The 13,808-nt window shown below is 33.6% G+C and overlaps 1 protein-coding gene across 1 annotated transcript in view; it reads right to left on the bottom strand.

Annotated features, from left to right (window-relative positions):
* The window catches only part of IL1RAPL1 (interleukin 1 receptor accessory protein like 1), a 47,242-nt gene extending 45,559 nt beyond the window's left edge, over positions 1 to 1,683 (bottom strand). The window contains exon 1 of the mRNA XM_008054555.2: positions 1,550 to 1,683. Coding sequence (XP_008052746.1) covers positions 1,550 to 1,611 — 62 coding nt within the window. The 5' untranslated portion in view covers positions 1,612 to 1,683. The remainder of the gene's footprint in view (positions 1 to 1,549) is intronic.
* Positions 1,684 to 13,808: the final 12,125 nt, after the last annotated feature.

Raw genomic sequence — 13,808 nt, 5'->3', positions numbered from 1 at the left:
ATAAAGAGGTGAGAGAGACCTTGAAGAAAAGTTTACAAATCGCTTTACCTTTAAGAAGAAATATTATGCAAAGTTGAAATAAGAAATGCTAATGTTTAGGCTGGAGGCCTAATTTTACATCAGGATAATGTTTTTAAAAATAAAGAAAAGACAATTTCTGAGCTATTTTGACATTTCAGTTGAAACCTCCAGCCTGACTTTTGTTAATGATACAAACAAGTTGCCTATTTTTAAAGGAATACAAAATTATAAACCTACAGACTAAAAGTTCTGGTAAAGTGTCTAACTTTAACCTTTAAAATTAAAGGTAAATGCTCACTAACCTCACTGTCAAGTAATTAAGGAATCTCTCCGGGCAAATGGGAAATTTCAAACAAAGGTTCCCTTTTCCTGCTCTCAATGTTTCCACCTCCACCTCCCCTCCCATCTGTTGGGTAACTCATTTCTGCACAACATTTTCTAATGCAGAATTAAAGAAAAATATCTTTCTAGACTCTTCCCTGAGTACACACAAAACCACAGGCCGTAAAAGTTAAGAGGTTTATGATCTTTCTTTAATTTTAGCTTTTTCTAGAGTATGGGTAAAATATAAGAGTGAAGTTTTAAGTATGAAAAAGTGGCAGAGTCTTATTCCAGTGCACAATGGAGAATTACCCAGCTGAGCCTTCCAGAATCCAATTGGAGCACTCTAGAGTGTGATACTACTTTGTATTTGTTGCCAAAAAAGAAGATTCCTATAGAAACAGCCTAATATGACAGTTTGATATGTGTTTATTTTATATTAAAGTATTTTATCTAGGGAAGCAATGAAAAAATGCTCATATGTGTCCAGAAGATGCAAACTTTATATAAGAGGATGTTTAGAATTGATCTTTATTATGTTATTATTAATGTCCTTGCATATTTAGAATATGATTAAAAATAAATATCTATGTCCAAGTATAATTTTAGTCAGCATTGACTACCTTGACACTTAATATAAATAAATAAATAAAAATTTTTAAAGAAGCTTAAGCATTATTATTATGCCTTCAAAATAAATAGCGTTTTAAAATGGTCAGTTTGTTGGTATTATTCCCACTATATAAATATTTAGACCTTCAAGACAGACTAAGATACATATATTCTTTATCACTCCCATCAAATGCTTTATATTCCACTTGGTTGCTCATATATGTAAAAACATATAAAATAAAATGACAGACATTGAGTTTGGTTGAGTACTCATACCTTATGTTTTCTCTTAACAGTTAAAAAAATAATCTCTTACAAACAAAAGTTACAATAACATATATTTACATTTTATGGCAATTTGGCCTGGCAATATATTCCTTAATGAAACACTCCTTTTTATTTCTTTTAAATTATTTGCAAATAGCATTCACATTTCTGCAATTTCATTGACAGTCTCTTTGTCATTCAATTTGTGGTATTTTTATTATAATAATAGTAAAACCAAAAATCTCTTGTTTTTCTTTAGTTCACTTTTTCTTCTCTAACACAGCAAATACTAATCTTGACTGTACAAGTTAACAGAAAAAAAAATTACCTAATGTCACTTTCCCAAACTCGATTTTCATCCAGATCTTCAATAAACTTTTCTCCTTTCATCCAGTAAATTAAAGGACTGACATCTCCACTGTACCCAAAGAAAGCTCTGCAGGTTAGATTAGCTGAGTCGCCTGTGGAGAGAAGTGATGGAAATGTGTTATAAAACTACATGTACACACTTATTTTAGGCAAACTGGCAGGTAATATTTTGATCACTTCATTCATATAATGAAATATCTTTCTAAAATAATAATTTTTCGTGTATTTTCAATCTTTGTCAAATCTATAGAATGTGTGCTTTTTGACAGCATAGCTTGTTTAATGATTGAGACGCTTATAAGATTTTGAAGAGAACTGGTCAGTTATCTTATAGAATGTTATCTTATAGATTTTGAAGAGAACCGGTCAGTTATCTTATAGAATGTTCTTCCAGTAAGATTTGTCTGATGTTTTCTCAAAACCTAGATTTAGGTTTTGAATGATTGACAAGAATACCACAGAGGTTATGAACGCTTCTCAAAGGAAGATATCAGAGGGCACATGATGTTGATAATTATAAGATTTCATAAGGCAGGTAGATGGTGTTTTTCAGTCTTGAATGCGGGAAATAAAAAGGGAGCAAAATCTTTGACTAGGAAAGAAGAAGAACTATAAATCTGAGATCCCAAGAAAATGTTATTACATATTTTTATTCACAAATAATAATATTTTAATTAAATAATCTAACATACTCAGGTATAAACGCACATTAAAACAAAAATTCATGATAATTAATATTGGGGATTTTCATTATAGGCAAAACCAATGATACTACTCTGGAGATTAATGTCTTTCAGTGTGTTGCTTAGGAAAGAATATTTTAATGGTGAATACAGATTGGTCAATTACTTAGTAAGATAAGCTGACGTCGCAGAACTAAAAGGTGGAATGAATTTAATGCCTGCAGAATGTCACATTTATTTCAGGACAGTTTCTGCTATTTTACACACACCTGGTCTATCCAAGCCTCAATGAGCATTGGAGAACTGAAATATTCCAGTACATACTAGGTTCAAAATCTTGCTACCTCCAAGTGGAGTCAGAAATTGGAGGATGAAATGGGGTCTTGTGAGGGTCTACTCCAGCTTGGATTTAGGTAAGTTCCCTTCTCAGGATGGACACCATGTGAGCTGCTGACAGTGAAGCCCTAGTAATACTTTTGCTGGCAATTGATATAAGCAAACTTGCTCAATTAGCAGAAGTCATAAGTTAATGAGAATATCACTAGAGGTCACTGACAACTCTTTAAAGTTTAGGCACAAGGAAGGAAGTTTCTAAGTACTGAAAGCTTCATAGTTAAGCTATGAATTAATAATAATCTCCTGAAATTGTGCTTATGAGGGATTATACAATGTAAATAGAAAAATAATTTGGTTAGATGCACTCTCCCTGAGGTGAGACATGGGTATCTGTAAAGTCAATTCTACAAGTTCCACAACAAATACATTTTTATTGGATAAAATTAATCTTATTATCTTAATTATGTCCATGGTGTAAGAATCGTTGATTAAAAATCTTGCTCTTCTGATATTTCTAAGATGGCATTCTCAGTTTATTTTATTTTTGCTCATATCTGCGTGTTCTCTAAGAAATTCCTCAGACTGATTCTATGTATAATAGTGACCAAGAAATGTCTTTAAGCTTTTAACAGGCAAAATGAGGTTCTAAGGAGGTTCCTTTATTATTAGCTGTCATACATAAGTATTTTCTAAATATTTTAGTTTGGAGTTCCTCTCTTCATTAGAGGTTACTTACATCACAAAATGGATAAATGAATTTCAATTTTATTGATTGGAAATCAATCGCAGATTTCTGTGGAAAGTATCAGCCAACATTACAAAACAACTTTAAATCAAGTATTATTTGTATTTATATATTTTAAAGAGTACTAGTTTTTATGCAACTGGATTACATGTTTTAGTGCCAAAGTAGTAATTAATGCAACAGTACGTCTCAAAATACTACATGGTATGACGAGTAATGCTACGTTTTAACAGAATCAAGATATAGTACAAAGTTTTAAAAATGTATTTATCAATAATTTACACAATCTGTCTTTTAGGGGACCAAGTTTTAGCTTTTAGGTAAGATTTTATACCTAGAACTCATAAATAGAAATCTCCAGTATTGTCTAATTTTCCATTGTACAATTTTGCTAAATAATGGGGACTTATAAATAATGTTCACATCATTAGCAATTCAGCCTGAGATCTTAGTAGAGAGACCAATTGAAGCCCTGTTACTTGAATTAGTCTTTCACATCATTCTTCTTTCCTAGATCAACTAACCTTCCATTTCCTTCACTTGGAGACTGTGTGCTACCATAACTAGGTAATGACTTCTGCACCTATGTAAAAAGCTATTTGCTTTCTCAGTCATCTCAGTTCACCTGGTCTTTGACAACTTACCTTGCCTTGAGCGCTAGTACTGAGTGTATCTACAATGCTTAAGGGGGCACGTATACAGTCTTGAGTTGGGCTTGCCATGGGCAAGAATCGAATTCAAGTAAAGATTAGAATAGGGTGGAAGAAAGAATAGAAAAGCACTGTAGGCAGAGAGGAAAGAGTATGCGTGAGGGAAAGCCAGAGATCTTTGGAGAAAATTAAAAAAAATCTCAGAATAACCGATGTTAAAGCATACATGGGACAGGGATAGAGGGAAGACTAGGGCAGAAATAGAGCCTTGATGAGACCAGGGCAATAGCAGCCTTGTTCTACTTAGGCAATGTGCAAAATTTGAAGCTTGTTTAAGGACAAGGGGAATCTGGTGAAATGTTTCAAATAGGAAACTGGCATAATCACATGTCCATTCTAAAGAAATCACTCTTACTGTATTTTCAAACTTGGAATTGAATCAGACATAATCAAGGATTGAGAATATTTCAATATTCTTAGATTCACATAAGGAATAGTCACTGCAAAAGTCACATTATTTCTACATAAATTCTTAAAAAATATAAAGCCTAGGTGGTAACAATGACTATAGATCATTATGTATTTTATCAGAGTAATAATAGGGAGCCTCTTAAAGCAGAGATTAAATAGGAAGCCTCTTAAGATAGTAATTTTTTATATTTTATAATTTATTGTATTACTATGTGTGTGCATATGCATGTGTGTGTGATAAATATGCACACATGCACATGATGTACACAAACACACACACACACACACACACACACACACACACATTGGGAAACTGCCAGCTGCTTCTCAATAAAGGCAGGACACAGTCAATTTGAACAATGCTTTGTTCTGTGAACAGAGTTCTTCAGTGGTTTCTCTCAGTTGTACCAATTTGTGCATAAGGTACTACTCCGCTTTTAATGCATTACTCTGGTAGCAAGCAAGACAACAGCAAGCCAGTGAAGTCAATCCTGAGAAGGCCAGATGAAATAAGCTCACACATGAGACTCTACCCAGGGGCTGCAGTGTTGTCCTGAAAAGGTGGGTCACCCAGCACCTTTCATCTGGGAAATGGTGATTAATCACATGTGTGTCAGCGAGCTGTAACAGAGCAGCCAAAGCATCTATTAACTTGTGTTTGAAAACAGAAATCAAGGAACATTATCCCTTTCCCTCAGACTGAATAAGAACCAGGAGATGATACAAATTCACAGAGCAGGGTGGGGCTTAAGAAGAGGTAATGCCAATAAGGGCAAAGAAGACTGATAAGGACAAGTAGTAATTAGGAAAATAAAAATGATGTGACTATATTTGTACCTGGAGCTGATGATGTAGGATATGTCAGTTACATAACAGGTTTTTAACATCTGAAATTTAGGAGTCGCCCATCCATGATTCATTTCATATTCTCATGCATTTTAGTACCATATTCTTTGCTTTAGATTCTCCTCATTTCCACTTAGTACACTCCTCATTCATTAGTACCCAATTCAAATAGCACCTTTTCCAAAAGTTTGACTTGCATTTTCAAAAAATATTCAGTCACTCTATCCTTCCTCCTATTTCTTCTCTCTTTTCTCCATAGACCTTGGGACATATCTCTGCATTTTATAATACAGTTCTTGCAATATTTGCTTTGCTTGCCTATCTAACCCAGCAACTAAGAGTATGCATTCCACAAAGGCAGAAATTGTATCTTTATTTACCTTTGTATTACTAGGTCCTATTACAGTGTCTTCAATACATTAGGAACTCAATAAATAATGTCAAATAAACTAATAAACTTTTTAATATCTGTTGAACTTGGATTTTACCTTGTTTCCCTTTTTAAAGCTTCTTTAATGAAAGGCTACGTGTTTACATGTCTCAATAGGCCAAGTTTCTATCTTGTAGCCTTCACTTTGCCAATACAGAGCTCTTTCACTCAGATTTTTTTAATTTTAATTTTAAATACATGGGATACAATTCAGGGTTAGGTATATAAATGCTCATTATGCAGGTACCCTTGTTGATGAGGTATTGACATGGATCTTCATTGTTTCACTCTTATTTGCTAATGTAAATGAACAAATCTATCACAATCATGGCAGAACTACACTTGGATAGCTGACTATTAAACATTTACTATCACACCACTATCTATAAAACTGATTTTTAAAGATGTGTCAAGCATATTTTAATAACTTCATTGAGATATAATTCACATACCATAAATTTAACCATTTAAAATGTACTATTACATGGTTTTCAGTAAATTCACAGAATTTTCTAACTAGGAACACAATTTTAGGACACCTTTACTCCCTCAGAAAGAAACTTTGTAACAATTAGACGCCACTCAACATCCCTCCTCCCATTTCCGCTTCTGGTAACCACTAACCTACTTCTACTTTCTGTCTCTGTTGATAGCTGTTGTAAATGGAAGTATACAATATGGGACCTTTTGTGTCTTTTTGTTTGCTTGTTTTGCTTACTTTAATCTTTTCATGTTTCATCCATGGTATCATGTCAATAAGTACTTCATTCCTTGTTCTGGCTAAATAATTTTCCATTCTGCGACTATGCTACATCTTTCTTATCCGTAGCATAGTCATTTAGGTTGTTACCACTGTGGCTATTATGAATAGTGCTGCTTTGATTACAACTATACAAGTTTTTATGTGGACATATGTTTATTCCCCCCTTGGGTATATACCTGAGGGTGCAGTTTCTAGGTTATAAGATAATTCTATGTTTAAATATTTGAAGAAATGCCAAAATGTTTTCCAAACTGGCTGTGCCATTTTACATTCCCACCAGCAATGTATGAGTGTTCCAATTTCTCCACATGCTTGTCAACACTTATTATTGGTCTTTTTTTTATTATAGACATCCTAGTGAGTGCAAAGTATGTCTTCATGGTCCTTAACACTTATATTAAACCAAAACTTCATATTTACATATAACTATTTTACTAATCACCAACATTGAAAAAATAAAAATAAAAGAGCTTTTCATTATATCACAGCATGTAATTGTCAACATCATAGCTAAAATGCTTTGCTTTTTACCCACTTTTGTGGTTTAGGGACTAGAACGAATTTACAAAATGATTTATAAAATTTAGGATGATTTATAAAATCAGATTATATTTTTATTTGGCAATTTATAGGAACTAAAATCGCTGAATGCTTACTCTTGAAAAAAATTCTGAGAAAAGTTAATTTCAAATATCTAAAAATAAATATGTATTAAATAAGAAGTTAATATACAGTGGAGACCACAGAATCATCTCCGTTAAATTCAATACAAGGACATCCACTAGCATTATTGTTATATTACAATATTTTCAAAGTTTTGCTAATGCAATAGGATGTGAAAAAGCAATGAGTTTTTTAAAAAGATGATAAAAGCAACAAATGATGACAGCCTGCATACTTAACCAATTTAAAATATATATATATTTTAAATTTTTAAAAAAACAGTTATTTCAAATGTCCAATCTAAGTCATATATTGTAATCACTTATTAGTACAGTTTTAAAATTTGCCCTTTTGATATAACATTCTTTTGTATTGATATTACAAAATATAAAAATCTGTGCAGTTTGATTTATTCTAAACAGAAAAATTATGTCAAAAATAAAAACTCATCATTTTGTAAAACATATGGAGTCTAGGTGGTAACTCTTAAAGAAGGGACTATCCATTCTTTCAATATTTTTTTATAAAAGTTCAGGTCCAGAAAAAAAAAATACCCTTAAGAAACTGAAAAAATCCAGAATACGTAAAACAAAACCAAGAAAGAATGTGGATCTAAAAGGTATAAATTATAAAATTATTAAAATCTTGTTTATCATTAAAAAACTTTTTTAGAGAGACAGGTGTCTCACTATGCTACCCAGGCTGGTCTTAAACTAGGCTCAAGCCATCTTCTTGCCTCAACCACCCAAGTAGCTGAGATTACAGGTGTGAGTCATGTTTGGCATTTTAAAGTGAAACACTGTCTGTCAAATATGAAATTGTACGAGGGGGAACCCCCCCAAAACCCAGAATTTATTTATAAAAAAATTGTGTATTTATTCTTACATGGTTTAAACTTTAATCACCTTCAAAGTACTCTCTGGTTGATGTATTACACCCATCGAGATGCTTTTTCTACTGCTCAAAACGGTTTTTGAACTTGTCAATTTTGATGCCTTTTAGTGCTTCTGTGTTTTTTGTTTCACCTCTTCCACATAGGTAAAACATTTCCCTTTGAGGGCTTTTTTTATCGGGAAAACAAGAAAAAGTTTCTTGGGGCGACATCAGGTGAATAAGGAGGGTGGGGCACAGGGGTCATGCTGTTTTTGGTCAAAAACTGGTGAATACTCAGTGCAGTGTGTCCAGGCGCATTGTCCTGGTGAAAGAACCAGTCACTTGTTTGCCACAACTCAGGACATTTCTTCTGTCTTCTCAAAACTTCCAAGCTTCTCACAACATCCAGATAAAAGCTTTAGTTGACCATTTGATCTGGAGGAATATATTTCAAGTGTCCTACAAGGGGCCTGTCCTCTAAAAGATATTCTAGTTTCTTTGGGGTTTCCCCGTTGTAAAAACATCTACTTCAGCATATTGAGACCATGCAGTATTAAATAACTGATAAAGGGAATTCAGAAAAAAAAATTCCTTAAAATGGTAAGTTTGTAAGTTTGAAAAATTTGGTTTTTTACAACTAGATTTGTAGCAATTTAATGTAGTTTTAAAAGTTACAGTTAATTCTTATTTTCTAAGATACACTGATTTTTATCATGATTTTGACAGTCTCATGAAGAAAACTGTGTGGTTAGCTATGGTTTATGAAATCTAAAAATCAATATCAGACATGATTTCCACAGTTACTGAATAGAAAATAGAAGGTATCCTATTTAAACCAGCAATAAACAAACAAATCAAACAACTCCATTCTCAAGTTATATTTTAGACTTAGTGTTATTGCTAACAAAAGTCTAATAAGATGTAGAAATCAACAAAACAATTCTATATTCATTTAGCAATATAACTAGGTGTATATTGTCAACAACTACCCTATACAGGTACAATGATGATAGGATTGGACAGTATGCTGTTGACCTAAACAAAGAACAAAATAGATTTTAAAACAAAGCTAAAACAAAACAAAACAAAAACAAACAAAAAAACACCATGTCTGTCCTGCAGGCAGAGATACAGTTCTTTGTTGTAGATCTGAGAAACGGTACCAGATTTAACTCCAGGCAATGAGTTATCATAACTGAAGTATGATCTGGAAACAAAAAATACTTTCATATGATATCCAAAGTAAATATGGTATTTATTTATTTATTTATTTATTTATTTATTTTTTGAGTTGGAGTCTCACTCTGTCGCCCAGACTGGAGTGCAGTGGCCGCTCCCGGCCACCGCAGCCTCGACCTGCTGGGCTCCGGCGATCCTTCCGCCTCAGCCTTCCAAGGAGCTGGAATTACAGGCATGCACTACCACGCCCAGCTGATTTTTTGATTTATTGTAGAGATGAGGTCTCGCTGCCCAGGCGGGTCTCGAACCCACGGGCTCAGGCAATCCACTCACCTCAGCCTTCCAAAGGCGTGGGATTACAGGCTGAGCCACCGAGCCCGGCTAATATGGTATTTATTAGAGTCAAATATTATTAGAAAAACAAAGATAAAATATATATTGCATAAATTTGTGGACGAAAAATAAGTCTAGAAATAAGAAGAAAGTTCAAGATTGAAAGATTTGAATATATAGTTTTAAAAATGTCAATAGAATGGAAAACAGTACAAAGAATTAAAACAACAGAATGATTATGACTTTTTCTTTATTGTGATTACTTAATGTGTATTTGGGTATGTTCTCAATTAAAAAGGAAAAACAATTAAAAAACCCCAATTAGCATAGTATCTAGAATGGGCATTAATAGATTATTATTGCAAATATTCACCTTGAAAATAATTAGTCAGATTTTGATAAAAACTCTACAGAAAGTTATTATTATTGCAATTACTAATGCTACCAACAACCTTGTTTCTTTTTGCAAATTTCCACAAATTTCATTTTGGTTTTTATCTTATACTTTCATATATTAAACAATGTCATTTAACTTAGAGGCATATATGGCTTCAGATGTTACGTTTTTTGTTTCACTTAAGCCAGTGAGTCCAAAACATCTTGTCAAAAAATTTACCTCCACTCTCCACCAGATTTTGATTCAGCAAGTCTGGAGGGTTCCAGGGATTTGAATTTTTAACAAGTACCCTCAGGCGATTTTCATGCAATTGGTTACAGTTAACTGTCTGGAACAATTTGTTTTTACCTTGGAATTTGTTTAAAGTGGAATTGGGCTCAGAAAAGCAACAAAATTGAAAAGCATTAGGGTAGGGCCCATAGGGAGGAAGCAAGGAAAGGACAGGAAAGCCAAGGAAGAGGAAAGAGAAGGAATGTTCACAATAATGACAGCGATGGTAGCTGGTGTAGCAAAGAAGTAGGATCTACTACTAGGTCACTGATGACCCAATCCAAGCTACAGAAGTATATTTTCTTTGCAAAGAAATGTGGGGAAAAATTATGTTTCAGTGGAAAACTATTCATTGGTCTATGGCACACCCTTCCAGGTTACAGGATTCTTGTCCTTGTACTATCTTTGAGTTATTTGTGAACTCTGTAAAGCACAGAACACTGATAGGCGTGTAAATTGCCTTCTGTCTGATAGTGATTTAATTGACTCTCCTCTCCTACCATTCATCCAACCTGGGGTAAAAATAATGTTGTCTCCATTTGCAACTCATTTCAACATTTATTTGCTCTGCATAAATCTGCTGTTTTGACTTTTCTTTTGAACTGGGCATAGCATCTGCTTGGTTCCCTTCATATCATATGAGCAAAAGTTTTTTTTTAATATGTGTTCATCGTTCATCTGTGTGGGAGTCATGGCTGTTCATGTTTCTGAAAATTACCTGTTAACAGGAGTATGAGGCTCGCCTGAATGTTGTTCACTGCCATTAAAATAAGCAACGTTTATACGTCCAAAATATGGCTCTGACTTTTTTTGGATTACTGAAGGATTTTAGGAATACTCTCCTTATTCCTCTTTTTCAAATATAACATTCAGCAATAAAATGTTATCTTTATTCTGTTTAAGTCCAAGCTATTTAACTTGTTATCAAGAGCAAATATCCATCTTTTTTTTCAGTCCCTAATTTGCTGTAACATGCAATTTCTGATAAGGCAATCCTAGCGTGTGATTCAGAGAGCCAGGCACTACAGCTCTTCCTTATCCTCTTCCATTTAGATACTGAAAAAATCTCCACCTCTATCTCTGATACACAAGTGATAGAGCTAATATTATTTACTACACTTAACCAGGAATACTGGAAATTGGCATTGAAATTCCACAAGTTATAGAGAAGAGAGACACTTATTTAATTTGCCTCTGAATTTTATTTCTTTGTTTTTCTTCAAATAATAATGGACAAATTTAAGCTATTGCCAAGGGACCCACACACATCAAATATATCAGTCAGCTAGAGCTGGAGTCCTAAAGATAATGCTATTCTTGCTACCTAAACTTGATATCTGTAAAAGTCATAGTAAATTGCACTAAATGTTTCTGCCGCTTTTTTGGCAGGAAGGTGCACCGTCAGCTCAAACTTACCAGGTTCAGAAGGAAGCACTCTAAAATTGATGATAAAAAATCATTTGCTATCTAAAATGAGAACAATGCTTGTCACACTGCAGGCTTTCAACTAGGCCACGATATAAGGAGGTCTTAGAGGAAAAGTGATACATTTTGCCTCAAACAGTGGATACCATTCAGCTAAGTATGGACATTTGTTATTTAATGCAAGCTTCTTCTAATTGGATATCACTTGGCCATTTCTAAAATTACTGAGATCAGGGTGTCTCTCTCCACTAGAGGACACTCTCTAACTTATTGAAAAATAAAAAGCTCTCTTTTTTAATTAAAAGGAAAATTCTCCCCTAATTAAAAAGCATCAGCATCCAGAGATCTTACTCATTGCAATTAGAAAATAGTAAGCATTTTGTTCTTGAAAAAGATGTTGAATAGTAGGAGGACTTTAATTTCATTTGCACCATTAATCATGTATATTAAAATTACTCTATGGTCAGGGTAAAGATAAATGTTTTGCCAAAGACTCCCCATTTAAGTTAAAAGCAAAATGGTTTACAAAACATATCTGTCTTTTGTCATTAGTTACACTGAGTGGCTCCTTTTCTTTTCAAAATTAAAAAATCTCTCTCTTCCCCCCGACACACACACACACACACACACACACACACACACACATGCACACAAACTCACAAAGACAAATAAAGAAAGTTCCTTTGGAACTTCCTTAAGACATTTGGCCTAAATAAACACTAGGGACTATGACAGGCAAAGTTTGTAATATCAAACCACAGATACTTCTTTTAAATGAGACATTTATCTAAGAATTCTTAAAAAGGGGAAAAGTAATGGAAAGGATGGGTTATATTAAGCTCATAGTTGAGAATGTTACTGCTGTAAGATATAACAACATATGCTCACATTGCAAGGAAACAAAGTCATGAGAGAAAAACAAGGTGTGCACTTTAAAATTTGCCAATCATAATTCAGTTGTAGTGTCAGAATTCTTTATGAAAATGAATTTTATACTACTTTTCTATATATTTTATAGCTTTTAAGAACAAAGCAACTCATTTGGCTGATCAATAGATTGTAAGAAGATTTAAGTAACCACAAATAACTTGGAGTTAATTGAGTTAATAGACATATATAGCACCAGTGGTGAATGAGTCCTCACTAACTGTTAATAGTTATTACTATTAGTACTATTACAGGATAAAACTTTTTCTGTAAGTGACGATTTGCAGTATATACATAAAGTCAGGCAATTTATGCTTTTCAAGAATCTTAGGGCAGCACACTGAACTTGAAATAAGCTGTTGGGGATATTTCCCACAGTGATGAAATGAAGAGAAGCAGTGGCAGAGCTCCTCCAGAATGGAGAGGAAATCTGCACTTGAAGGAAAAGGGCATGAATAATAGGAATATTATTACCACATTTTGCTTGAACGGGTCAATGATTCTCGTAGGTGCTCAAATTTTAGTTCTCGATGACTGTTTTCTATCTGCATGAAACAAAAGTGCATGGCACCTCAAATCACTGGACACCAGCCAGAAGAGAGGGGCACATCAAAGATCTGTTAATGCTCAGTGCCACCTGATGACCTCACCCCTGGGAGGGTGTGATGCTGCATCTGACTGTTGAGAACATGATTATTAGATAAAATATATGGAAAAATGATGGCTGCACAGTGGAAATTATTCAACTGCTGGACAGGGGCTTTTCTCTAAAAAGATACCCAGAAACTCTTGGTAATGATGAAGGGCAGGAAGTAGAATCATCTTAACCCTTGAGTGAATGGAAGAAATACCTCATGATTGCTTTCTAACAAAGATATCAAGTTGACTTATAATTTTACTCATTTCTAAATTGTTTTGAGTTATGCACAAAGTGAATATTTTTTAATGTAGACACTTTTAGGTTTTTATTACAGAGACCTTGTCAGCCTCAAATATTTGTGATTGCATCTTGATAAGAAAACCTTTTACTTTTGCTCTTTTAATTGCATAGTCACTATGTCAAATCTCTCTTTGATTTATTTGGCTCTTATAGTACATTCTCGTCTTTACAGAGTCTCACACCTAAAGAAAATTACTGTATTTTCAGCCTCCGAGTATATTTAAATCATCCATTACAAATGCATAAAGAAAGAATTTCTCTGTGGTCAGCAATCAGTAAATTATTTA

Source organism: Carlito syrichta, unplaced genomic scaffold (genome assembly GCF_000164805.1).
Source record: "Carlito syrichta isolate Samal-C Ts95f unplaced genomic scaffold, Tarsius_syrichta-2.0.1 Scaffold79426, whole genome shotgun sequence".
Taxonomy (NCBI): Eukaryota; Metazoa; Chordata; class Mammalia; order Primates; family Tarsiidae; genus Carlito; species Carlito syrichta.
Note: the sequence above shows the minus strand (reverse complement) of the source record. Positions and strands in the feature narration are given on the sequence as shown.